The 24,647-nt window shown below is 48.5% G+C and overlaps 12 protein-coding genes across 12 annotated transcripts; 10 read left to right on the top strand and 2 right to left on the bottom strand.

The window, feature by feature from the left end:
- Nucleotides 1-1,412: 1,412 nt before the first annotated feature.
- Nucleotides 1,413-2,750, bottom strand: TbgDal_XI15320 (ornithine decarboxylase, putative; the record flags this gene model as incomplete). The annotated part of the gene is made up of 1 exon (XM_011782375.1): nucleotides 1,413-2,750. The coding sequence occupies one exon, from the start codon at nucleotides 2,748-2,750 to the stop codon at nucleotides 1,413-1,415; it is 1,338 nt and encodes a 445-aa protein (XP_011780677.1).
- A 1,347-nt stretch (nucleotides 2,751-4,097) lies between these two features.
- Nucleotides 4,098-5,000, bottom strand: TbgDal_XI15310 (T. brucei spp.-specific protein; the record flags this gene model as incomplete). Its single annotated transcript, XM_011782374.1, has 1 exon — nucleotides 4,098-5,000. The coding sequence occupies one exon, from the start codon at nucleotides 4,998-5,000 to the stop codon at nucleotides 4,098-4,100; it is 903 nt and encodes a 300-aa protein (XP_011780676.1).
- Nucleotides 5,001-6,882: 1,882 nt separating this feature from the next.
- TbgDal_XI15300 (hypothetical protein, conserved) lies at nucleotides 6,883-7,626 on the top strand (the record flags this gene model as incomplete). Its single annotated transcript, XM_011782373.1, has 1 exon — nucleotides 6,883-7,626. One exon carries the CDS (start codon nucleotides 6,883-6,885, stop codon nucleotides 7,624-7,626), a length of 744 nt encoding a protein of 247 aa, XP_011780675.1.
- A 205-nt stretch (nucleotides 7,627-7,831) lies between these two features.
- TbgDal_XI15290 (hypothetical protein, conserved) lies at nucleotides 7,832-10,096 on the top strand (the record flags this gene model as incomplete). Its single annotated transcript, XM_011782372.1, has 1 exon — nucleotides 7,832-10,096. The coding sequence occupies one exon, from the start codon at nucleotides 7,832-7,834 to the stop codon at nucleotides 10,094-10,096; it is 2,265 nt and encodes a 754-aa protein (XP_011780674.1).
- A 1,085-nt stretch (nucleotides 10,097-11,181) lies between these two features.
- TbgDal_XI15280 (hypothetical protein, conserved) lies at nucleotides 11,182-11,772 on the top strand (the record flags this gene model as incomplete). The annotated part of the gene is made up of 1 exon (XM_011782371.1): nucleotides 11,182-11,772. The coding sequence occupies one exon, from the start codon at nucleotides 11,182-11,184 to the stop codon at nucleotides 11,770-11,772; it is 591 nt and encodes a 196-aa protein (XP_011780673.1).
- Nucleotides 11,773-12,105: 333 nt separating this feature from the next.
- Nucleotides 12,106-13,125, top strand: TbgDal_XI15270 (hypothetical protein, conserved; the record flags this gene model as incomplete). The annotated part of the gene is made up of 1 exon (XM_011782370.1): nucleotides 12,106-13,125. The coding sequence occupies one exon, from the start codon at nucleotides 12,106-12,108 to the stop codon at nucleotides 13,123-13,125; it is 1,020 nt and encodes a 339-aa protein (XP_011780672.1).
- Nucleotides 13,126-13,472: 347 nt separating this feature from the next.
- On the top strand, nucleotides 13,473-18,347 carry TbgDal_XI15260 (hypothetical protein, conserved; the record flags this gene model as incomplete). The annotated part of the gene is made up of 1 exon (XM_011782369.1): nucleotides 13,473-18,347. The coding sequence occupies one exon, from the start codon at nucleotides 13,473-13,475 to the stop codon at nucleotides 18,345-18,347; it is 4,875 nt and encodes a 1,624-aa protein (XP_011780671.1).
- A 388-nt stretch (nucleotides 18,348-18,735) lies between these two features.
- TbgDal_XI15250 (hypothetical protein, conserved) lies at nucleotides 18,736-19,143 on the top strand (the record flags this gene model as incomplete). The annotated part of the gene is made up of 1 exon (XM_011782368.1): nucleotides 18,736-19,143. One exon carries the CDS (start codon nucleotides 18,736-18,738, stop codon nucleotides 19,141-19,143), a length of 408 nt encoding a protein of 135 aa, XP_011780670.1.
- A 375-nt stretch (nucleotides 19,144-19,518) lies between these two features.
- Nucleotides 19,519-19,878, top strand: TbgDal_XI15240 (cytochrome b5, putative; the record flags this gene model as incomplete). Its single annotated transcript, XM_011782367.1, has 1 exon — nucleotides 19,519-19,878. The coding sequence occupies one exon, from the start codon at nucleotides 19,519-19,521 to the stop codon at nucleotides 19,876-19,878; it is 360 nt and encodes a 119-aa protein (XP_011780669.1).
- Nucleotides 19,879-20,520: 642 nt separating this feature from the next.
- Nucleotides 20,521-23,040, top strand: TbgDal_XI15230 (j-binding protein, putative; the record flags this gene model as incomplete). The annotated part of the gene is made up of 1 exon (XM_011782366.1): nucleotides 20,521-23,040. One exon carries the CDS (start codon nucleotides 20,521-20,523, stop codon nucleotides 23,038-23,040), a length of 2,520 nt encoding a protein of 839 aa, XP_011780668.1.
- A 175-nt stretch (nucleotides 23,041-23,215) lies between these two features.
- Nucleotides 23,216-23,755, top strand: TbgDal_XI15220 (hypothetical protein, conserved; the record flags this gene model as incomplete). Its single annotated transcript, XM_011782365.1, has 1 exon — nucleotides 23,216-23,755. The coding sequence occupies one exon, from the start codon at nucleotides 23,216-23,218 to the stop codon at nucleotides 23,753-23,755; it is 540 nt and encodes a 179-aa protein (XP_011780667.1).
- Nucleotides 23,756-23,782: 27 nt separating this feature from the next.
- On the top strand, nucleotides 23,783-24,139 carry TbgDal_XI15210 (hypothetical protein, unlikely; the record flags this gene model as incomplete). Its single annotated transcript, XM_011782364.1, has 1 exon — nucleotides 23,783-24,139. The coding sequence occupies one exon, from the start codon at nucleotides 23,783-23,785 to the stop codon at nucleotides 24,137-24,139; it is 357 nt and encodes a 118-aa protein (XP_011780666.1).
- Nucleotides 24,140-24,647: the final 508 nt, after the last annotated feature.

Genomic DNA, 24,647 nt, shown 5'->3' with positions numbered 1-24,647 from the left:
CCACTATGCGAAGAAGATCATCCCTTCGCAAGCAAGGTGGAATCATCCTACAAGAGCGTTCTGCTCAATAAAGGGGTTCCGTCTTTGCCCTCATAACGTCAAAATTCTTGTATAATCGGACAACCGGACTCGGCAGGGGAAAACAATCATCGACACCTAGTTTGCGAGAGCTTCATGCCCATGTCAGGCTCTTCGGGTCACTCGCTCCGTAGATGTAACCTAATGGAAGATACCATTGCGGCCAGTTCACACACCGCGGCAGCCCCCCCCCCCTTATACACACTCCACTACGTTAGGGCGTATCATTAGGCGACAGGACAATGCTAAGAAAAATCGTGAAACGCATCTCCTCCCGAGAAAGGTGAACCATCTCTTTTCCCACCGATCGACCACGTTTGACAACATATCAAGCGGTCGAGCGGAGGAAGGTCGTTGTCTGCTCACCTATTCCGAACACTTCCGCACCCACTTCTCTCGTTTGTGGCACTACGGAAAACGATTCGACACGACCCTAATAATTGTTCCCTACTCGTTTCGATAGCTACGGGATAGCCAAACAGCTCACCACCGAAGGGAGGATGGTCAACATACATTATTATGATCCCCTTCCTTCGTGAATGAAGTCAGCTACACTACGGAAAGCAGCTTCCACCGACCAATACGTGAAGCCACAGCTTAGCCGCAACCCCCGTTTCCAGCTCCCAGAGGCCCACTTACGTTATCGTGCCTTTACAGAACGTACAATACAATATTTTTCGTTTTTTTTTTCGGGGCACTCCCCACACCACATTAATCAAAATTATAACAAATAAGCAGAAGCCTAAACTAAAGATGTTGAGACCTATGCCTTTCCCACCTTGTTTATGCGGCCAGTTGAAATATGCTACACCACAGGGAAAATGAAGATGGGTTGTCAAACAACAGAAAAGTGCTCGACATTTGAATGTCCAACTGCACAACTGAAAGGAAAAACGCAACTACCAGTAAACTGTTGCCTGCATTCAGTCACGTACAACTCAAAAAATTAAGTAAAAAATTACCATTACAAGCATCCCTATCAATACCAAAAACTTGCTCCCTATTTTCCTCTGTTCATTGAATTTTCCACTAATCACTCCCTCACACAAACACACACGGCTGCCTTCTGTCTCTCAACAACTCCAGAGGCTTCAATGCACCCCCGTCACAGGGCCCTCACGGAGCCTATTTTGGGGGAGTCATGGACATATGACTTGTGAGATGTAGTCGCTGATAGTTGAGTCGTTAAGCTCACAAAGGGCAAAAAGCTAACGGCAGGGCCAAGAACAGACCAAATATATTACCAAAGGAAGCAACACCTGGTGGTAAAGCCCCTTCTTTCATTGCTCAGAGAGCCAACGAGCTGGGCCCGTATTATGCACCTTCGCTTCCATTTATGATTTTTGACTTTTCAACTCCCGGACAACATGGTCTGGTAGCCCGGAGACTACATAGTAAATAGTCGGACTCTGGAATCCATTAAAGGAAGAAGTTCCTACGACCGTGTAGGCACCCATATCCTCAAAGAGCAGCCATTCCCCCACTTGCATCTCGGGAAGATAGTATCGTTCAACTATCTGATCAAGACCATCACATGTGGGACCCCATACACTTGAGGGATAGAGCTTTTCATTGGGGATTGGCTCCCTCTGGGGCAAAGGCCTGACGACTGCGTGGTCATACAGGATGCAATTAAATGAACCATACACGCCATCATTCACATAATACATAAAACTCTGTGCGTTTGATTCAGCATGGGCACCGACGTCGGTCTGAACCCCTGGTGTCACCTTCTTGGCAATAACATTTACGGCAAGTGTGAAAGCTGAAGCAACGTAGTACCTTCCCGGCTCGGCAACAATGGTAAGCTTGAGGTCAGGTGGAAAATGTTTTTCCAGCGCATTGTTGATGACACCAGCAATCTCTTCAAATTTAAGTGGTGCATCCCTCGTCCCTGGAAACCCACCACCGATATCAAGAATGTGCATATTGAACCCAAGCTCAGTACCCATGTCGAAAACGAAACGGGAGTCAGATATGGCTTGAGCGAAGGTAGAGGCATCTGTAGATCCGCTTCCCACGTGAAAACTCACACCAGTGACGTCGATATTCAGTTTCTTTGCCTGCTCCAAGATAAACCTACAGTCTTCCACCTTTGCACCAAACTTTACACTGAGACGGCATCGAGCCAACGAATCATCCGTAGAAATTCTTAATACCATCTTTGCCTTTGGATGCGTTTTAGCGACCTTTTCCAGTTCATCCACGCAATCAAATGTCATGACATCAACGCCGCTATCACGCGCGTACCGTATGTGTGAAATTTGTTTACAAGGGTTCGCATATATTATTTTTTCCGGTGGCACACCAATGCCTCTCACACGTTGTATCTCAGTGTTGCTAGCACAATCAAATCCCGTGCCGAGAGCCGCCAGCGTTCCAAGTACGCGCCAGTCATCGTTGCATTTGACCGCGTAAAACGGCGTGACGCGGGGAAGGCATTTTTTCCATGTTTCGTGCTTCCTTACAATGTCCCCGAGATCGGCAACAAAAAACGGATCACCTTCGTCACACGTATTCATACTGATCTTTTTACAGAGGGCATCCCTCGTATTAAACCCTTCAAGAAAGCGACAACTCAAGTCATCGTTCACGACAATGTCCATAGATTTCTCCGTTTGTGCTACAAGACAATTCACAGAGAGAGAAGAGGGGGTTGATTTGGTGGTCATATTTGCCTTACTGCTTAATCCCTCCCCAGTACCGCCTCTTTCCCTACCGCTTCATTGGAAATGGTACAGACAAATTTTACCAGGCTTGCTACCGACGCACATGCGTGTTTAAACATAATACTTCTGGGAAGCAAGGAAAGCCCTCCCCGCGGTCTCTAAAAAAAAAAAAAAAGTAGGGGAAACGAACAAACCGCACCTTCACTTACAAATAGGAAGTCTACAACATCCGATGGCAGCAGCAGTGGTGGTTCTTTCAAAACTGCTGGCACCCGATATGAGAGGTTGCGATACTGGAACCTGTTGGTTTCTCCTCCACATCACCTTCACAAATGAATGTCATATCGTGCTGCACTGTCTCAGGGGCGCACAAATCCTACTTCGCTTTGCGCTAGGGTGCTGCTGTTAAAGCATGTGGATAAGGCAGTAAGATAGAACTACGCAACAAAATATTCACAACCGGCACCTCTACTCGCGGAAATTCTCGGCGCAAGGAAGCGAAACGTGATAACAAAACACCTGAGGTTCCAACCTTACACTAACGGCTAAATTGATATCTTCAGCCACAGGGAGATGCTACTGCGTAGTTCTGTAGAACGCTGTACAGTAATGTTTTCTAGGCAAACAAAAAACTCAACGTCCCGTCGCTCCATCCCAAAAATTTGGGTCATGAGGGAGAGGAGACGCCTACAGCTGGCGAGGTGGTCGCATAACCACATAGCCACGATGGAGCATTACAAAGGTGCAACCACAAACTTAAACAAAGGTTGCTTGACATAGCTCGCATTCGGAACCCGTGTATCAGCGTGGGGCAACGCATACGTCTGAAAAAAGCTAGTCCGATTTTCGGAGCTAGTTGCAAGGTGGCTCTTTTTGGTGTATTGCGGAGGAGGGGCCGTTACATAGGTTTAGTACAATAAAAGATTCATCAGTTACTCTGTCGCAGCGCGCTTGAGCAACACAACTTCACGACTATGGGGGCACGGGAACAAAAACAACAACTTGCATCCACGCTGCAATCGAACCGGAGAGCTCACCAACTGCATTCAACCTCGGTGTACTGACTGTGTATGCACTCCGGCCATAAGGGTTGCTGACAGCCCCTCCCCTACATATGGATACACAAAAACAAGGCTACCACGTAAATTGAGCAAATTCATTCCACGCTACAAGCTCCTCCGCATTTGGGAGGGGGGGGACTACAGCAATATGACACACCGCAGCATCCTCGGACTCGCACACCTCCCTGAAATACATGGCAATTTGTTACCCGACGGATGGCAAAAGTTGCAAACGACCAACCAACCCTGAAAACAGCCGACCTCAACGGATGCACAGGAGAAGTGCAATTCAGAACGCACCCCCCCCCCCCCCGCGTGCAAAAACTTCTGACCATCCCAAAGGCGGTGTGCCAAATGCGCTAGCGCGAGTAAAAACTTCCGCGCATACACAAACAGACGGTCCGCCATCACCCAAGTAGCAAAACTGCAACAACGCCGTTGTCCGCCCAGCGGATCGTTCCCGCCACGGCGGAGCCGGCACCGCCAGAACCATACGTGAACACGCCAAAGTGCGAAGACTGGGAAAGGACACATACACGCCGAGCAACCGATAGTGAGCACCGGTGGCGCCGGCGGGCCCAGTGGGGGTCCTACAGTTGCAGAAACGCGGCGCACATGGAGGGGAGGGCTTGACACCGCAATGCGAGAAGAAAAAACGGGACCCTACGCCCCTGCGGTGCCACTTTCCCCCAGGACCCATACGGTCTACAGTTTTTAACTTCCGGCGCGGTGCCGCTCGTGCAGATGCGCTACTAGCCATGTAGCCTTCGGTGCTGTTGGCTAGTCCGTGGCAGGGCTCCACATTCGGCTGTCCGCCCTCTTCCCCCGGTGAGGAGTGCTGGCACTTACTTCGGAGTAGGGAGGGGGACACCGACTCCACCTCGTGTGGGGGTGGGGCTGGAGGAGTCTGTCCTTTGCTGTGGATCGCTTGCTTCCTCTTGGGGAGATCCCTTACGCGGGGCGGGGGTTTCAATCGCAGGATCAGACTCTGGTGTGCCCACCCGGTGGACCATGGGTCGCCTCCCATTTCTTGGCATCGGAGGGCTCGGTTCTCAAATGAAGGATGCTGGCGCGTCCTTTGTTTTGTTGAGAGACCCCGATGCCGCGGGTTGACGCCGCCGTTCGGCCGGTTATTCGGGGGATGTTCCGTTGGGTTTTTTTGTGCGCTCGCACCGGAGGCCTGCTGGCTCATTCCTAAGGGGGTGTTGTTTTATATTTTCGTGGGTTGTGCCTCACCGTTTCGGCGTTAAGAAGGTTACTCGATCATAGCGGTCCGTCAATATGGGAATGCCTGTGTTGGCTACAGTGAATAGGGCTGTGTGTGGGAGTCAATTGATGCTCGATATGGGTCCGGTGTCCCCGTGAGGGAGCTGTCTACGCTGTGTTGGTTGTGTTCTTAAGAGTTTAGATAGTGGAGAGCTGATTCTCTTAATTGCGGCCGTTAGTGGCGATTGCATCGATTACGATTTATCAATGGATGGCAATGCCTGCGCTGCGATCCCGGAAAGGTATGTCGGATACCGATGAACTATCTGTACGGCAAACGGTACAAATATCTTTCGGCTCAATGAGCGGTCTGGCAAATCTGCTTCTTTTACATTATTGTGGCACCTTGTTTTTTTTTCTTAGTTCGTGGTCTCTGATTGGTTAGGTCGTTGAGAGCAAGTGCGTTCCGAGCCCCCTGCTGAGACTCGAGGAGCCTTTTAAAGTACATATGTGTGACTTACCGTCGGATTCAGGACAGATGGATATACTCTAAGTAATTTGCCCTCGTTGTTGATTCGCTCCTTCGGTCCTCTTTTGGAACCGAGTTAGCTTGCCAACACTTTGAAAGAGAATCGTCGCGCGTATTATTCCTACAAGCCACTACTAGAAGACTGTTATTATCTCAATACTAAGCAGACAATAGCGAAATGCTACCTCGGGGGCTGTTTACTTTTCTACCAACCCCCTCTGGTGAGCACCAAATGTTTTTCGGTGTTTCCTTTGCTTCTCTTTGATTGTGTTTATTTTTTTCTTTTTTTTTGTTCGATGTGCTGTCATCGTTGTGTCGCACGGTTTGCTTACTTTTTGTGGGTTGTGTCAGACACCTGTAATGTTGTTATCGGTTATCAGTTTGTCTCCTTCCCTTCTAATATGAAGGTGCCGCCTGCGATAAGTTTAATTGCTGGCGGCTCGACGACCGGGGGGTTGTTCCTAGAGAGGGTTGCTTTTTTTTCCTGAAATTTATATAAATGGGGGCATTTATGTGCTTTGCGACATATGCTGCAACGTAATGGTTAATTGATTCTTCACCAGTAAAAACTTTAGTTTATCATGCTTAATGAATCATCAATCGTTTATAATAGGTGGTGGTGCGGTGGTTGTTTTGTCACTTGGCAAGTAATATGTTGCTCTGCGTAAAAAGGGATCTGTTTTCTGCTTGAAACATGTTCCTGTAACGCTCCGAAAGCTATGATAAACAAATGGTTGCGTCGACCAAATAGTTGTTCTGGTGATTCATATTTTGTAGCACCCGGGCGTTGTTTCGCCGATTATGAGATGTGGACCCTTATTCACCGGGTTTTCAAAGATACATCGCCCCTGTTTGCCAAGGCACGCCCAATACGTAGCGAGGGATATCTCTTTCCCATTCTCTCTCACTCCGTGCGACTCTTTGCTTGCCCTGAACTGCTACTCCGAATTTTTTTTCTCATGTGTATCGTAACAACAGTACGTGAAATATATTTGTGAGAGCGTGTCTTCCATTATGCGAGTCTATGGGATTACACCTCCCCCTGTAAATTGTTTGATATTCGGTGCGGGTGCATCACCCCGTTTTCCCCTCACTTTATTGGGATGCTGTTACCTTATCTTTGCTGCCACTCTTGATGTCATAATATATTAGCTGTCACAACCGTGCACGAAGAGTCCGTGTTGTAACGTGACGGTTTTTAGCGATTGAAAATGCCGTCGGTTGTTTTCCCCCCATTGTTTCATTATTGTACGCGTGTTTGTTTTGGTACAAGCATCGGCGGCTATTTGAACCCCTTTCGTCGCCGTTTAATACCGCTCATGTTGTGCATGCGTTCACTATGCTTTGGGAGGTAATGGCGGGCGATGAGTATCTGCATGCAGCGAATGAATATACTATGTTCTTAAGAGTAGAGGTATCTCGCGCATCTTTTGTTACTGTTGTTTATGTGCTACCACCACGATGCATGCTTCCTTGTGATTGGCAATCTCTTCCTCTTTTTGTTTTACCGTTGTCACGTAGTACTATGGGTCACCTTCAGAGCACCCAGAAACAAGAGCCAAATGAAATCAGTTCGGAAGGCCGTGTAGCAACCGAGCATGAGTCTACCAATATCGACGACCTCATAAGAAGTGGGCGGTACAAGGTTGCTAAAAAGGAGACACTGGAAATGATGTCAGCCATTCAGGACGAGCGAGACAGGGGTAAGCTTTATCCTGATTCCGAAGTCAAGGATCTCAAACAGTACATAATAGAACAGGAGGGTCTCAACGTCGGGGATGCAAAGAGAAGAGCGCTTTCACAGCAGTGGCGATTCTTTCTTTCCTGTGAACCAATGCAACGGGGATTGGACGCGGGGATTATTGTGGGAAGTTTTGCTGCTGCCGTGTACGCTTTTAGAAGCCCAAAGAACCGCATCCCAGCGAAGGTTGGTCTTGTTTTCGCTTGTGGATGTTGTTTAGGCCTAATTACAGTGCCAGTACTGGTAGTAGCGGCAGAGAGTTATAACAATAAGCGGATTAAGAAACTCGAGAAAGAGTTGTTCGCAAAACAGCGGGCAGAGTTTCTCAACAAAGAAAGATGACTCTGCTAACGCAAATTTTTTTCTCTTGTTTTGTCTCTTTCCCGTTCAGTGTGCGTTCGACTCAATCGAATAAATATGCGCGCCACTTCACGGGGGTGGTTGACTTGGCGCTATACTTCTCCATTCGCTTTTTCTTTTGCTATGGCCGCTTGTTTACCCACTTTTCTAACCACTTGTCAATTTGCGTTGCGAATAGCTTTATAGAATGGCATCAACCGATGAAGTAGTGTTGAGCGAAAATCGGGCTTTGAGGGTGGAATGTGAAGCTCAAGAGGTCGAGATTGCTCAGCTTAAAAATTATCTACACATGTCCGTTACGAAGCCAGACCTATGCTTTGGACAGCAACGTGTTACACTGAACAAGTGTCTGAACTCATTTCCCGAGAAGGCATGGCAGAAACTTATTGACGAGACCCCGGAAGTTGATAGCCCGGCTATCATTACAGCACTTGAGGACCAACTTGCCGACAAGAACAAACACCTCACTGCTTGCTTACAGGAAATTTCGAATCTCAGATCACGCAGTGGGGATGGAAAAACAAAACCGGACAGCATAACGGACGGTAATACCGCTCATCTACTTTCACAAATTACTTTCCTGCACAATGAGGTGGAACGACTAGAACAACAGGTTAACGCCGTCCGCGCAGCGGGAAAAGAGGAACTACGTGTAATTACCATAGAGTATAACGATAAACTTCAACTTCGGGAGAAGGAAAATCGCCTTCTAACTGAACAATTGAGAGGACGGAAGAATCACTTGGCTGATGGAGAAGACATGGCTGCTCGAACAAAAACTCTTGAAAGCCAGCTTGCGACCGCTCTATCAGAAAAAAGTTCTTTACTCATAGAGAAAAACAATTTCCTGGCAAAAATCCGAAAATTAGAGGCTGTTATTAAGGAGCGGAAAAACGAGACATCTGAAGCACTGCGAGTGGCATCGCAGGAACATACCGTTAGTAATGCACAAATCAAAGGCCTTCAGGAAGTCATTCAAGTCTTGTCCGACGAAAGGTCGTCGCTTCGCAGGGAGCTCGCTAACTTACGTAGCGGAATGAGTAGTCAAAGGGTCCACACGGAGACACAAACTGACACTCTTCCTCAGGTGTCTTCTTCGGTCCAAACGGATGTCGCACCTCTTGCTGCGAAAGAATGTCAAGTGGATTCGTGCAACCAGTTGAACGATCCTACAACCCATTCTGTGCAGAGTTTGGCACATATGCTGGAAATTAAGTGCGCCGAATGTGATGATTTGAGGGGCCGTATAGACGACATTTCGGCTATCCACGGAGAGACCGTTTCCATCCTTGAGGTAACAAAGAAACGGCTAGAAGAGGAGGCTGAGCATAAGAGATTGTTGAGTGATGACGCGGAAAAGCTGTCCCTTCAGGTGCGATCTCTGCAGCAAAAGTGCAGTCAGTACGCGGCGTCAGAACGAGAGCTACATGTTCGGTTGGCAAACGTTGAAGATGAGAAACAGCAACTGATAGCATCCTCTTTTAGCTTCGAACGTGAGAAGAAGGGCATGGAGGAGCGACTACAGCAATTTCAAAGAGATATGGATCAACTTGTGGCAAACAAAAACTACTGCAATCAACAAGTCGGGCAATTAGCGAACGAGAATGAAAAGCTCGTCACTGAGCAGCAAAGGCTTCTTCGGCATGAAACTCAACTTGCATATTCTCTCAAGGCGAAAGACGGTGAGTTGCAAGAAGTTCTTTCGGCCTATCAAAATGCAGTGAAGGAGGCTGAATCGCAGCGTGATGCTCAGAGGACGATAGAGCGTGAATTGGAGGTAGTGCGTGCAACGCTTTCTTCTAAGGAGCAAAGCATTATATACCTGCAGGAACAAGTTAGTCAACTCCACCGCAAAGATCAACAGAGTTGTCTCGATTTGCAGACCTACGAATATGAAAACGACCAACTCCATCGGAAACTCGTGCAGTCAACGTCCCGAGTGGCTCAACTAGAGACAACTTGCGAAGAATTGCAACAAGTTTCGTTGGCTAAAGATCGAGCCGCAGATGAGCTGCAACAAAGCCTTGCTGAGCTTAGCAAGCAGCTCATTTTGAAAGAGAACGAGTGTGTGCTCCTTCAGCATCGGTACGAGTCGCTACAACACGACTTTTCAGGCGTGCAGTCAGCATACGAGGCAGATTCTCGTCGATGTCGTGAGCTGGAAGATACGAACGCTCGCCTGGTTGTAAGGGGAATGTTGTCATCCGAGCATGATGAAAAATTTAGCTCTCTTCAGGGAGAAGTGAAAGCCGCCCAGGTGGCCCTTCAAGAAAGGGAGTCTTTACTTCGAACCGTGCAGGAGCAGCTGCAAAGGGAGAGAGACACGAAGGAGAGGTGCATGACCGAGTTGGAGGCGGCACAAGCGTCTCTGTCAGAAGCCCTCTCATCCAAAGAACGCCTACAGCAAATTGTGTTAGATCAAGCAGCCACTTTGTCACACCTTTCCCAGTAGTGTCGCTGCCCACCAGCTCTGCGTGGCATAGGTTAACAACCTGGAGGTCGTATTTCTCAAAACTTTCTTATCTGTTTTTGTTTGCCTTTGTTTTTCACACCCTTGATACCCCACTGCATTCTCATCCGTTTACACTGTTATATGTAATTCTCTTCTTCAATACTGTTATCAAGCAGTTTCTCGAATTGAATCACTATTCTGCACCGCCCTTGAAGACTTTCTTTATTACGCCCTGTTACACTGTTTCACATGTGGTGGGCTCACTAGGGAATGTAGGCGATTGGAACTTTATGGGTTTTGGGGAATAAACTATCTGCGGGACAGTATCCATCTCAACGGGGCGCGAAACACTCGGGTGCCGTACACCTGCAGTGTTTTTTGTCTGCACGTCCACCCATGGCGGTAACTGGTTTTACGTCATTTTTGCAGGCCCACGCGTAGTGTGACTAAATAAAAGGGGAGTGGGGTCTAACTCACTCATTTTATCCACTCAACTAGCTCCCGTACAGGTTACGAGGAGCCTTGCTGAATGGCGGAAACTGTGTGCAGGTTCGTATCTGCCTCCCTTGTTTGTTTGTTAGCCTCGCCATTCGTTATCGCAGACAGTTTACCTTTGGATTTTCTGTGTGGCTCCAGTAGTCCGACAATAGCGAACGGGGGGTAGTCTCCTAGTCTCGCGCGAGATGTGTGCACCCTCTTCCCCTCCAGGAAAGGCGTTTGTTGATATTAATGTATCCTGAATTCTACGTACACTTGTATCGCATCCTTGGGTGCTTCGCGCAAGAACACTGTAATGTGACTGTCGGGGAGGAGGGAATGGTGTGCAAAAAATAAAAAATAAAATAGATGGAAGCGGGAGCGGTCATTAATATTTGGTAACGTTGTTCTGAGGGGGGGGACAAGTCAAGTATAAATTCGAGTTTCGGTCGCCGTTCAGTGCGCGCAAAAGCATAGAGCGATGATTTGTCTGGTACTAGTATGTCATTAGGCTGATCACAGTGCTGTGGTGAAGGTCATCTGTTCTCTCACTTTCTTTACCGACGTGACTCATATTTTTGAATGGTGTTGCACTTCGGGACGTACGCATGAGTTGTATGTTTCATTCCTCACTACAGTTACTCCCATCTAATTTTCAAAGCCCAAGAAGTGTTTTAGTTAAGGCAGCCATGGAGTCGATTTTTTGCGTGGAACAAGTTAATGTTCCCCCGGAGTTGGGGACAATTATGAAGCAGTACACCAAGGCAATCCTCAGGGATAGACCGGCTGATCTTTACAAGTACAGCGCCAATTTCTTTGCAGCTCTCTGCGGCCAAGCAGCACCCTTTGACAAGGATGGGCGGTTTATAGAGGAAGAAGGGGAATGCAGGACTCTAGACCGCCACGCAGAGGGTGGGCAATGTGACGTTGAAGTTATGGATACAACATTGCCTGCGGACCAAGAAGATCATGATATCGTTCGAAGTGTCTTAAATGAGTATGACATGAACGGTGAGGGAAGAATGCCCCGTGAGTCGATCCCAATGCTGCTTGCAGACATGCAAAAAACTCTTCAGCTAAGTGATGATGAAGTCGTCGCGGCAGAGCAGGTCCTTGCCTCCCTCGAAACTGATGAAAACGATACAATCGATCTGTTAGAATTCCGCCAGATGTTTTTCAGCTCAGGATATGAGCAATAGAGCGCATCTGCGGCAGTTAAATAAGTTGTAGAGAGGACCCGTGTACCTTTTACGCTGATTGCAATGTAAAGACGAACTATAGATGGTTCACTCGTTCCAAGGACCGCCTATACTTTTTTTCTTCACTCCCCTCTGTGACGAGGCTTCTTTTTTAAATGGCCACCTAGGGTGGGCCGACCGTGTCGTTCGTTACCTAACAGTTGTGTCTCTTCACGCAATTCTTTGCTTTCAGAAAAAGTTGGATGTCCACGTTGCCCTTACCTTCCTTTCTCGCGGGTGTGCAGCGCGACCACGATCAGTTGTACAAATACACTCCTTTTTCAACAATAGTCAATGAGTAGGAAAAATGCGCCTCCTCAGAAGGAGATTGTGAAGGGCGCAACATTGACACCGGCCCAGGAACTGAACGCCGACGTGGACTTAAAGCGGCTTCTGGAACAGTGTGCCGTACTTGGAGAGTTCATCGCGCCCTTCAGTAAGCGTGTAAAAGTGGAATATCAACGCGTGAGGGATGGTGACCAGCCAAATATCCCGTTTGTACCACTATTTGTTCATGGCAACATCTCTCATAGCGATCTGAGAGCCCTCTTCATGGATATTCTTCCTATGTATCCATTCCTCCGTGTGATTCAGTTGCACCACTGCTCAATAGGCGATGATGGCATTCTCGTTGTTGTGAACTTCATTCGCACATACAAACCGATGGCGGGTAAAAACCCTTTTGGCGTTCAGTGCGTTGAAGTTCCTGGGTGCCAAATTGGGGCAAACGGTGTGAAACATATTGGCACACTTCTCATGGAGTGCGAGACTCTTAGCCGCTGCGTTCTAGACTTCAATCCACTGGGTGACGTGGGAACGAAAGCACTTGCAAGTGCCCTTCGATGGAATGGGACACTGGGGGAGCTTTCGCTGCAGCACTGTGGCATCGAAAGTGTGGGCGCTGAAGCTCTCGCCGAGGGCGCCTTGCGAGGCTCTAATATCCGTTTCCTTTCCCTTCGAGGTAACGCCATTGGTCCCGAGGGGATAAAACACATTGGTACGGCATTGGGGTTAAGTAGCTCTATTGAGTCGATCGATGTAGCCGATACACGATTTGGGCATTCTTACGAGGCAGTTCGAGAGTTTTGCTTAGGGATTGGCAAAAGCAGTACCCTAACATCGGTAGATATGGACTTTAATATAATAACCCCGGAGGCGGCCCCACTCATTGTTGCCCTTTTACTTGAGAATAAGCAATTAGTAGAATTTCGAGTTCACGAAAGAATGGATTCAAACTATTTCTGCATGATACAGAATTCACTTGAGCAGAATGGAAGGGCCATGAGGAAAAAGAAGAAGCGGGTAAAGGGTTGAGATCGGCATGACGATGTTGCGGAGTGATCGGCTGTAACTTTCGTACCCTCGTAGCTTTGGTGCAGGGGAAAGAAAGTGACAGCCATCAAGGCCCCGCTCGTTGTCTCCGTCTCCCAACAGTGGTTGTAGAGAATGGGCCGGTACTGTTATTCATATCTGAAGAAGGGTTGATACGTGCATGTATTAATACATGTATAGAAAAGTCCGAGTATCTAAACAACAAAAACTTTGGCTTGGTTCCTTAGCTGCGCGTACCCACGAGGCCAGGTGACGCTCATCCTTCGCACTTGTTGTTTTTTCCGTTTCGTTGACAGAAGAGGAAGGTAAGGTAGGGTAAGAGAACTGTTATGGTGCTCATTCTCGCTATAGTAGAGGATGATGAGGCTACCAAGGTGGAAAATAAGGGCAAACGGTACCAACTGACAACGTTCGCTGGTCCAACGGCGGTTTACTATGATACCCGACAACCGCCTCCAGAGCCCGAGGCTGTGAAGGAGGCAAGGCAGGACACCTCAACAGATGCTAGCGCCGGCTCATTCTTCCTAATGCCCTTTGACGGTATCATGGATGCTTCCGTGGAGGAAGGGGCGTCCAGCTCGAGCGAGGAGTGGAACACGCTCGAAGTACTTATGTCTGATGTAAGTTCGCGCGTAGCATCTCGGGAGAACGTCACAATAATTAATCGTGGTGTGAATGCGGAGAAGTTTCTTGAGAAAGTTCTCCGGGTTATTCAAAAAGCAGTTGAAAGAAGCGCCGAGAACGCCATGCACATCGTTGCCGATGGAATTGCCAAGGAAAAACAGATGCAACGCCTTCTGCAGTTGGAAAATGAAGTAAACAAACCCCATTCGCGGGACGTTGTACGAAAGTTAGCTGATGGGGATAAGAATACCAAGGCCACAATACGCCTGTCCGCAAAACTGACGCGAAGTTTGAAGGCGCTGGTAAAGGAGCACAAATTCCTTCTTGGTCCTCGGGGAAAGGCCACGGAACGTTTCACTATTTTGACAGCAACGCACCGTGGGGAACTGATACCTCCGTGCACTAAGGGGTCCTGTCTCGGGTGTAGATCTCCTTATCAAGCGGCGCATAGTCGATTCGACAGTGCGACGACATCACTAAGACGGTTGAGGGAGGGCGGCAGGAGCTCCCAACAGAGCGCCCGCTTGAAACGAAAGTCGACGCTCATTGCGCTGGAAAATTTGGAAAGTGATGTCAACCAGGAGCCCATCCGACCCCTAAAGGGAAACGGATGGGGCGATGAGATGCAGTATTTCGTTTTTGACGGCGCATCATCGTTTATTGCACTACCTGGTATACCGAAGTTTGAGGACGTCATCAAAAGTTTCAAGGTGGACTTTTGGTTCAAGAAGAATCCCGAGTGGACAGCACCCAAGGCAACACTCATCCACATCGACGACGGACGCCTAGATGTTGGTCAGTTATTCGAGATCTCGTGGGTTCAGAGGGAAGACGTCAGCGAGGGTATTTGCATTTACATTCGAGACGGAACGAACCGTGTTCTAGATTGTTTGCTTCCTGTTGCACTTAACCAATCACCAGGTGGCACCACATCATTTCATCACTTTGTACTCCACGTGCAGAGCCTGGAGGAGAGTAAGTTGAACTGCATATTCGATGGAACCGTGGTCCAGCTAACTATTGTGCAGCAAGAAAATCCTATATTTTTCAATGCGTGGCCTCATCGCCTTTACGTTGGTGGCCACCTGGACGAAACCAATGCCGTGAGAAATGTATTCAGCGGATCCATCTGTGAGGTACGTTTCGGCGTGCAAGATGTAGACGGTTATAGGCCCTTGGTGCGTTGGCCACTGATGGCAAGCGACGAAAAGCAACAAGAGATGACGCGAACTATTCCCCCTGAACAACTCGGCATGCTGAAAGGCGTCGAACCAGGTTGTGGCCCACCACCCTCCTGTGCTCCGCATTTGGACGGAAACCTCGTGGTGAATCTGGGCACATTAGGTATTTTAGGGGATTTGCTACACAATTGGACTGTAGAAATTAGATTTAAAACAGATGTAGACAATAGAGTTATGAGCTTACTTGGTGTGACAGACAAACAGTGCAGAATGCAGGGATTCGGTATCGTGTTCAATGCGGAGCCAGCGTTCGGAAGGGAGCGCTACCGCTTTCATGAGTATAACATTACGCTATACCTCGTGGACTCGCTAGGCGCTTGCTGCTCGGCGTTACTGAGAGGAAATGAGCACACAAACTTTATGGATGGGCAATGGCATACTTTGGTTTGGAAGTGCATTGACAGTGAGGCCAACGCTTATTCAGTGAAAGTTGACGGCACACCGCAAGAGCTGTTCTACCTGGTGCGGGAGGGGCCAGGGAAATTTATACCATTCGATGATTGGATCTGCCTCGGTGGCCATAACGTGCGTAGCTACAGAGTGCAGTGCCCTTTCTATGGTGAAATCTCCCGGTGTTTCATCTCCGCACGCGGCGTGCCGCTCGCGACGTTGGTGATGAATGAGGGGCCAGGCTCATATGTGCTGCAAGACTCAAGCGGCCGGTGCAACCACGGACTACTGATCAGTGAAAAAACATGCGCAATTCGTCGTCACGATGTTTTTTGGTACCCGTATCTGGAGGAAACACACGAAGAGGGGCAAGATACCACTGCGCAGGATGAAGTTTTCATCCACATGAACAATGCTGTTTCGCTGGCTGCGGTTGTGTTCACATGCGAATTCAGCCAATCAGGTGTTGTGCGCGAGGTACCATATGATGTGCTAGCCGGTGCTTCTGTGGAACTGAGGGTCGTCGAGCAGCACATATGTGACGCTCGGCCGGAGTGGAAAACGTGGAGGGCACTGCCCGAAAGTTGTTTCAGACATGTGGAGACCCTTGTTCAGTTTGAGGAGATAGTCAACGAAGCACTGTCCTTGGAGAAGCCCGTTGGTCATTTTATGTTTGTCATCAGAATTGGCGATTGCCACGTAACTCTTCTCAACCTGCACGGTCCCGTGCTTCCACCAGACGCCACATTCAACCAAAGTATGCTACGGTGGCAGTATGCTTATGCGGTGGCGGGTACCAAAGGGCGCAGAGAAATCATGCTAAACCATATGATAAACAGTGTGGACTCCGTTCTTCTTTCTGACACCCTAAAGCCCTTCACGACATGGAAACTGGGACCTATAACCGTGAGCGGAAAGAGCATCGTAACTGAGGACCTTGTTCGTTCCCTGCAGAACAGCGGGAAGCCGTGGCTTCTTAGCGCCGTGCTGCACAATCACTTACTTAACGCTGAATTCGGTTCCAGTCTTCACATTATTCATCATATATCTGGTCGTGCAACAGCCGATGAGGCAGCCTCCATAGCATTATTTAACAGGCGCTTGTACATAGCGACATACGAAAGGGCTGCAGTTCTGATTCAGAGGAACTGGAGAGCACAAATGGGTCGAATGGAAGCGCTGCGCCTGGCTAATGAGAAACAGGTTCAGGAACGTCGGGTTGAAGAGATCGCTGTGCTTCGAGCAAACCCTCTCCTCAAGGCTAGGGAAAGGTTGTCTGCGCTGCTCATCTCGCTTCATGATATAGAAGCGGAGTCGATACCGTCAATAAATGATAATCTAGAGGAGTTGTCGTCGATGCTGAGGCGACAGGGTTACGAAGTTACTCACCTACTCAACCCTGAAAGAGTGGCCATTACTAAGTCGATCGCAGAACTTGACCAAAATGCGACGTCATTTGTGTACGTTAGTGGTTACGGTGGAAGGATGGAAATACGCCAACCCATCCTAGTTTCTCTCCACAGCCTTCACATATCTATTTCAGAGGGGAGCCAAAGGGCTCACATTGACCTCGAGCGTGGGCTGGGCTACCGGCAAATGATACAAAACTTCCGCGAGACCATGCCACAACCAAAGGCTCGCAAGTCGAAAAAGAAGCAAGTTGTCATAATGAGCAAAAAAGCGACGCAGGAGGCTGAAATGGCAGCTCGGCAAAGGGATGAAATGTTCCGTTGGGCGGTGGCGGAGACAGAGGATGAGGAAGCAAACCTTCGCATGGCGTGCGAAGCAGAATACGATACAGAAGTTCTGATGATCATCCGGGAGATAAAGCTAGCCATCGAATCTACGGAGGAATATGAACGTCTGTACAGGCAAAATGAGGCGGGAATGAACTTCATTCTGCCGTGCGAGAATCTTTTTGTCAACCCGTACGCAAACACACTGTGCGAGGTCGGGGAGCTTATGCAGCTAATTTTCCAGCGACATATGACGCCTGTGGGGTTGCAGCGTGTTGTTGCCTTCGATTTGGAACCTATCACTCCGATGACCTGTGGTTTTGCTTGCTTGGCAAGCAGCACGGGCAACACGTTGCGATTCCCTTACAAACCGCAACAGCGGCGTGTTTTCACTGACATCCTGAAGAAGGCCTTCGATGGACGGTTGCCACGTGTTTCGGCTCACACAAAGGCCGCTATACTGCGGGGGGGTATTGAGACTACTGCGGAGCAGCGAGACTGGAGGTCTTTGGCCACCTACGTAGTGTCACAGATGCAGTCTGTAGTCGATGAGGAAACGTATGCCGCGGCGAGGAAGGAGCTCGACCGCGAGTTGCCATTTACTGCAGAGCTCATCCCCATTCATACCTGCCCACTAGACTCCGATGCACGCGACAAACTGAGACGCGAGAGGGACTCAAAGGAAGTCCATGTCGTCATGCGATTTGCGGTAGGGAGCGCTGTCGTTCAGCCGGATATGTTCAGTGTTTTCAAGAACATTCTGGTGCAAGCCGGCCCCCTGAAGGAGATACTCTTCAAAAGAACGATTTACTTCGTGTTGACGCAGAACAACAAGGGTATCGACGGTATTGTCATGGAAGCTGTGGAAAGTGAGGTAGAGAAGTGTAGGCCTCAAGAATGTAACGTCGGTATTCGCCTCACAGCCTGCGCTGCTGGTGTTCGTGTTAACTTTGAAGACGACGACCCTGCGCAAAAACAGAACATTACGCACTGGGTAAACGCTATCGTTATGCGATGTTTGTCATGGCGGCTTCCTGTTAACCCGCTTTTCGGCTACCGCACGCTGGATGTGGATCATGTGGCATATCTTTATGAGGTAAAGTGTACGTGTTCCGTACGCAAGTTTCGTCGTTTACAGAAGCAGCAGCACAAAGAACCAATTCCGATCCCATATGTACGGTTCATGGAATGTGAAATTGCCACTGCATCGTGAGAAGTGGAAACTACGGGGGACGGCAAAATGTAGAGGTTAATATTTGTACTGTAACATCTCGGTATGTACTCCGTTGCAAGGAAGTTCTTAAAAGCAGAACAACCGAGTGAAGATAACCGCCTTTCACAAGCATTTCTTTCTTTTCCTTTGAAAGGGTTTTTTTGTGTTCAAAGGTGGACTCTTTTTCCACTTGGCCGCACATATGTAAGTTAATGTAGATTTGTCATCCTGTCTCTATCACGCTACTACTCCCTGGTTGCAAATGATGCGGGACTATGCGAGCCCTGTTGGCATCTTCCCTTTCACACCTTTTCCATGCGCCCTATTGCCTGCACACGGCCTCTACAAAGTAAGTGTGGCTGGAAAGTGCTCAACAACCAAAAGGTAGATGGGCCACCCTAAGATGAAGCTTGTGAGGCGTGCACGGAAGAGCATCCGTGAGCGGCGCATGAAGGCATGCCTGAAGGATCTTAGCTCCAACTTAGAGAAGGTGGAAATGCGAGTCTTCCGGCAGCAAAAGCAGAAGCGGCAGCAGCAGCAGCGCAAGGGTGCAGGAAATCATATAACCGTTCCGCCGGATGTGCTTAGAGGTGTGATGAACCCCGAGTTGTATCACATTGAGTGCCGACTTCACCAGGAAGCTTGCATGCCACCCCCACCACCGTATGAAGGCTACTCCCAGAGGGAACGCTGTGACGGAGCGCGGCGGCGCATCGGGTTCGTTGAGTTTGTTACGATTGCCGAGATGGTGCGATTAGGCGCCATGCCTGGTACTCCCGCAAGAGTTGGGATCTAAATGTGCGGAGGCACTGGCAATGTGCAAAGTTGAAGAGTGAGTGGTGCCGTGGTTTCTTCCTACTTCCGGCTTGCCATCGTCATGGGGTTGACGTTACAGCTGTATCTCTCGAAGGATCGTGGGGCAGGTGGTTAAAACTGCGGAGTGAAGCTTCGCACTGAACGTCAGGTAAAAGAGCAACAGAAACCACAAAAACACAAATGAAGTAGGGTAAGAAACGGCTAGTAGAGGCCGTCAGCATTTTTATTCTTCCTTTTCTCTTCCTTCTCACTAATCGAGACTTTACTCAAGAAGAATAACAAGTCACAGATTTTGGCAGCCGCCGGGCAAAAGGAAAACATATATATTTATATATATATATATATATATATATACATGGAGGGGTTTGTATCGCTGAAAGAGCTTCAAAAGCATGCGGCAGAAGGTGATTTGTGGATCAGCATTGACGAGAAAGTTTATGATGTCACCAAGTACGTTAGCCAACATCCTGGTGGCGTAGACACACTCCTTGGGGTGGCCGGTAAAGATGGGACAGATGACTTTAATTCGGTTGGGCACAGTGACATTGCGAAGGAAGAGCTCAAAAAATATTGTGTGGGCAGGTTGAGCCCCGAGGACGTAAAGATCTTGAAAGCCTCTTCCGAAACATCAACCACCAGCGCCTTTTCCCTTGAGCTTATTGCGGTGACGTCTTCTATCGTGGCCATTATTATATACTTTCTATTCTCAAGCTGAGTCTAATCCGCTCTATTTCTTTATCTATTGTGTAGTACACACAAAAGGTACGAGTGTATTGCACCTGCGCGGGTGCACGAATTCATCTGCCTTATGTTCTTATCGTCTTAACGCTGCGTTGCCGCTTCTCCACACACCATCACCAGCCGTTTTATGATGGCACCCTTATCGCTGCGAGTCATTCTATTGTGTGATCAATTACACAAGTGTTGTACAATGTAGAGGAGTGATCGTAAGCGGGTGACTCGATTGGCTTGTTATTTGTTTAGCTCGGACACCATCATTCTCCCCTCTTCCTATATTTTTTTTAGTTTTTCCCGGGCCGGTTATGGCTGATCGCTGCATTTTCTTCCCATACCTTGTTCCTTGGATACTATCGTTGGTTTCCCTCCTTTTCAAGCTGCTGCCAACACCCTTTTCCACCAATCATGCTTCTTTATCTGATGAAAGGCAGCTACAGCAGACAAAGGCCCCGCACAAGCTTCAATCCTTTGACTCCGAGAAGGGGGCTAGCTGGCAGCGTTGGGGCGTATTTTGTGCGGAGTCACCGGGGTACCGTTTCACGTGCGGCACGATTTGAAAAAGAAAAAATAACGTCCTGGACATAGAGGAGCTGGTGGAAAAGAAGACGCGGTGGGACGAATGCGAAGGCAGGTGAAGAAGGTACTGAGGGAGAAAGCAGATGACTCCATGAAACCCGGCTGGGACGTTTATCAACCGTCGAATGATGTGGTGTACGCCTTTAACCACTACATGCAGGGTTCCCAGATTGATGCCGAGGCGAGGGAGAAGGCCGAAAAGGCCTTTCAGGAGGCTGTGAAAAAGCATCCATTTCACAACAACGCCGACCATGCAGTTGACTTCCATGGTACCACAGTGTTCAGAAACGCAAAGGGAAAGGTCTGTGGGGTGTTAATACCAAAGGCTCTACCATCGTTCGCAACCTCTATGGCGGCGGACGTCCTTGAGTGCGCGGTGGCGCGTACCTCCCTTCGTTCGGCACTGTTCGGTGGGGTTTCCCCTAATAGTGGCATTGCTGGTTATTTCGACTACCGTGGTACCCCCGTGGAACTGAAGTGTCGCAAGACCTCCTTCACCTACGAGCACACTAAAGAGTGGCGGAGTGTGTTCCCTATGATTGACTATACGAGCGCAATTTATAAGGCTGCTCTTCCAGACCACTGGAAAGCACAGGATGCAGCGGTGCCGGACGTAGTACGCATCCACGGTTCTCCTTTTTCGACACTGACAGTCAATGAGCGGTTTCGCACCGCCTCACACACAGACAATGGCGACTTCGATAACGGTTATGGTGTCCTAGCTGTGCTCAAAGGTGAGTATAGTGGTCTTAGCCTAGCCCTCGATGACTATGGTGTTTGCTTCAACATGCAGCCAACAGATGTCTTACTCTTCGATACGCACCTGTTCCACTCAAACACGGAGCTAGAGGCCAAGGAGGCCAACGCTACCTGGAATCGGTTGTCGTGTGTGTTCTACTATAGGGCGGCTCTGGGGGAGCAACCTTGCGTGGAGGAATACCGGAGGCGCCTTAAGAAGGCTAAGGAAGAAAAATCCACGTCGCTCTCTTTCAACCATATTGAGCAGAAGGACAACGGAGAAAACACCAATAAGCCTGCCCCGGTATATCCGGTTCCCTTGACACCGTTTAGTTGTGCAGCAAGTGCATGGGCCCTACGTGGCTGTGCAGCTGCGATGCTCACCAGGTTGCACGGCTTGGTGCGAGAAAATGCATCGCTGATGACGGAACTGTTTGGTGAGCCGGTGGAAGTAGCTGATGGACTACCGCGGCGCGCACCGGAAGAAATTATACCAGTCCACAAGCACACCAATGTGCAAATGCATTATTTGGGTGGGTTCAGCGAGAAGGGCGATATTTTGAACGAAGCTATGAATAAGCGGCATTATCTTGACAAGGAAAATCTCCAAAAAATGTTTGGAGAAGAGTTCGTTAACATATGGACTCAGAGTCGAACACACTGGCTACAACTCGTGAAAAAGGAATGGGAACATCAAAAGGAGACCAACCCGACCCGCACAAGATTCAGTTGGAACAATACGTCTGCCATGAACTTTGCCTTTTTTGACTTGTGCGATGTAGCGAAGCAGCTGATGTGTGGAGCATTCGGTGACCGTGAAGTAAACAAGAAGGAAGAGCAAAGCTTCTGGGGAATGTTTGCCGCCCACCTGGATAATGCATGCATAAATGAAATTGGTATGCTCCAAGGCTCCATGGGCATGCACAAACTTAACGTCAAGTTGAAGGATTACAACTTCGGGGGGACACGCTACCTCAAGGACATGCCACCGGAGGAGCAGGAAAGGAGGCGAAGGAGGCGCTTGGAGATCGAGCAAGCGCGGAGGCGTGCACCCATCTGTAACAGTGAGTCGGGCGATTGGCTACGTAACGAGGCCTTCGATTACCAGACGGAAGATGTAGCGGTTAACTATGAACGGGAGCAGTGGATAACACCAGAAAATAATGCAAAACGCTTCGGTTTCCCGGAACGCGGGGTCTATGGTGCTGAAGGTGCTGCCACGGGTACCATTAGCGTTCTTATTGTTCTTCCAAAGCCCACCAACCATCGGCAGAAAACGTGTGAACTGCCAACGTCGCGGGAAGCAGATCGAATTATGAAAAACCCTGCTGCACAACGGCTGTTGTGCGCAAAGCCTTGTAACATAGGGCTCTCTACCAGCAGTAATAAGTCACGCACCGTGCTTTGCGGTAATATCCGAATTGATAAAGTCTTTGATGGTGGTAGCGTTGGTGGAAAAATGTACGATTTCGTGATCATGCGTCACCTTCTTGCCGCAACCACCGGAGAGCGTGAACCCCTGGAATGCCTAGTGCGTTGGACATCCCTTGCTCGATACTGTACCTTCGTTGTCGAGGTTGACTTGTTAGACAGACATCATTACATCCTCAAGAGCGAAATAGGGGAGGAGTACAGTGCGGTTTCGGAGATATGCTTTAGCGCGCTCTACTCCGCAACCTATGCACGAGACAAGGTCAATCTGCGCACTACCCCTTGTCTTTTGTCCTTCATCGATAAAAGCGGAAACATGTTGGAGTCTCGATTCAAGTTCAATGGATCGCCCTTGAATACGGTGGCCTTTGTCGTCCGCAGACGGGAGAAATAGTGCTCAATTAATTGGTTGTATGTAAAAAAGTGATGCCGGAAAGCTGCAGGGAAGTGGATTCTGGGTCAATTCCCCACCTTTATAGTGGGATCACCACCGCTACTTGCGGTAATGTAGGCCATTGAAGGTTCACTAGTTTGTTAAAGACAGGCAGGGGGAAATCTACAGAAAATCAATGCATTTCCAGGAACTAAAGAAAATAATAATAATAAAAGCTCCACCGTGTTATTCCTATTTATTGAATCCTTTCCTCCAATATGCCAGTGACATTTTGTGTGGGGAGCTGCAGATGTGTACGAGTATGAACACTTCTTTTATTCAGGTTCTTTTTCTCCCTTTTTGTGCTTATATTCTATTTTCTTTTGGTGTTGTTGCCGTTCTTTCCCATACATGGGTGGGGATATTTATTGTTAGTGTATGCGCAATGTGTATTTTTTTCTCTGTTTTCATTTCAGATAGTTGTTGTCTTCTTTTTTCTTTTTTGCAATTCTGGTTCTTTTCCTTCTTCCCCAGGGAAAAGGGAGAGAAAAACATTATTCATCAAACACAATATGAGATGCGAAAAGGCGCCAGCCCTGCAAAGGGCTTGTCGCCAGCCTCATTTTCGACATCTTTTTCATTTTTTTTTTGCATTATGTTCTGCTTTTACTTCTCCCTGAAGAATCGTTCTCCGGGTACGCGTCGCGTCCGGCTCTACAACCAAAGGAGGAAGTAAATAAGTAGCTAAACGGGAGTGTTTTCTATGAGTTGGCCAAAAGGGGTGTGGAGGGGAACGCGTACACATACGCTTGTTTGTGAGGCAGGAACGAGAATACAAGGTAAGATTTGCGCGTTCGGGGCTTATACTCGGCGGCAGACTTACTTTATTCTTGCTTTTGTTCCTGCGTCTGGCCCCATCCTCGGTGATTTTGGCATTCCTTTTATATTTTTCTGGCAACTTTGGTATGCCCTAACCTTCTTACCTTTCTATATTGCAGTTTTGTGTGCTTGTTTGTTGCTAGCGTCACTTTGTTTTGTGGTTATTGCTTTAGGTAATAGTCATGTCCTTTTACCACAGTTTTTTTTCTTCTTTGTTTTCACTTGGGTTGGCGCGTGGTAATAACAGCAGGGACGGGGTGTCTCGGGATGCTGAGAAAAGAGATAGGCCAAGGGGGGAGAGGGAGGAAAGAAGTTCCCACACGGGAATTATTACAACCGTAGCTGACGGTCACCGCAAAGTGGATGTGCGACCGACCGGTTCCAGCAGGGCCCCTCGCACTCGACTCTTTGTGTGTATATGCACTTTCTCTCCTGGAGATCTTCATGATGTAAAGTGTAATAAGTGAATAACGAAAGTAATAATAATAACAACAAAAACGATGGTGTGGGGAGGGATGATGTTGATATTTTTGTGAGGATGGAGAGGAAAGTGGAAATATGGGGAGGCTGCTTTCTGTCGTTGTTTAGTTGTTTTCTCTAACATTCACCTCCTTCGAGTGAGATTATCATTAACTGACAAAAGTAATGAAAATGTGAAGGGCAGTCACGTTGATTCAGTGAGCTGGATTGGGTGACAAGCAGAAGAAACAAAAGGGGAAACTGTCCCCAACCGGTTTCGCCCATTTTTT

The sequence above is a fragment of the Trypanosoma brucei genome, chromosome 11 (assembly GCF_000210295.1).
Source record: "Trypanosoma brucei gambiense DAL972 chromosome 11, complete sequence".
In the NCBI taxonomy this organism is placed as follows: Eukaryota; Euglenozoa; class Kinetoplastea; order Trypanosomatida; family Trypanosomatidae; genus Trypanosoma; species Trypanosoma brucei.
Note: the sequence above shows the minus strand (reverse complement) of the source record. Positions and strands in the feature narration are given on the sequence as shown.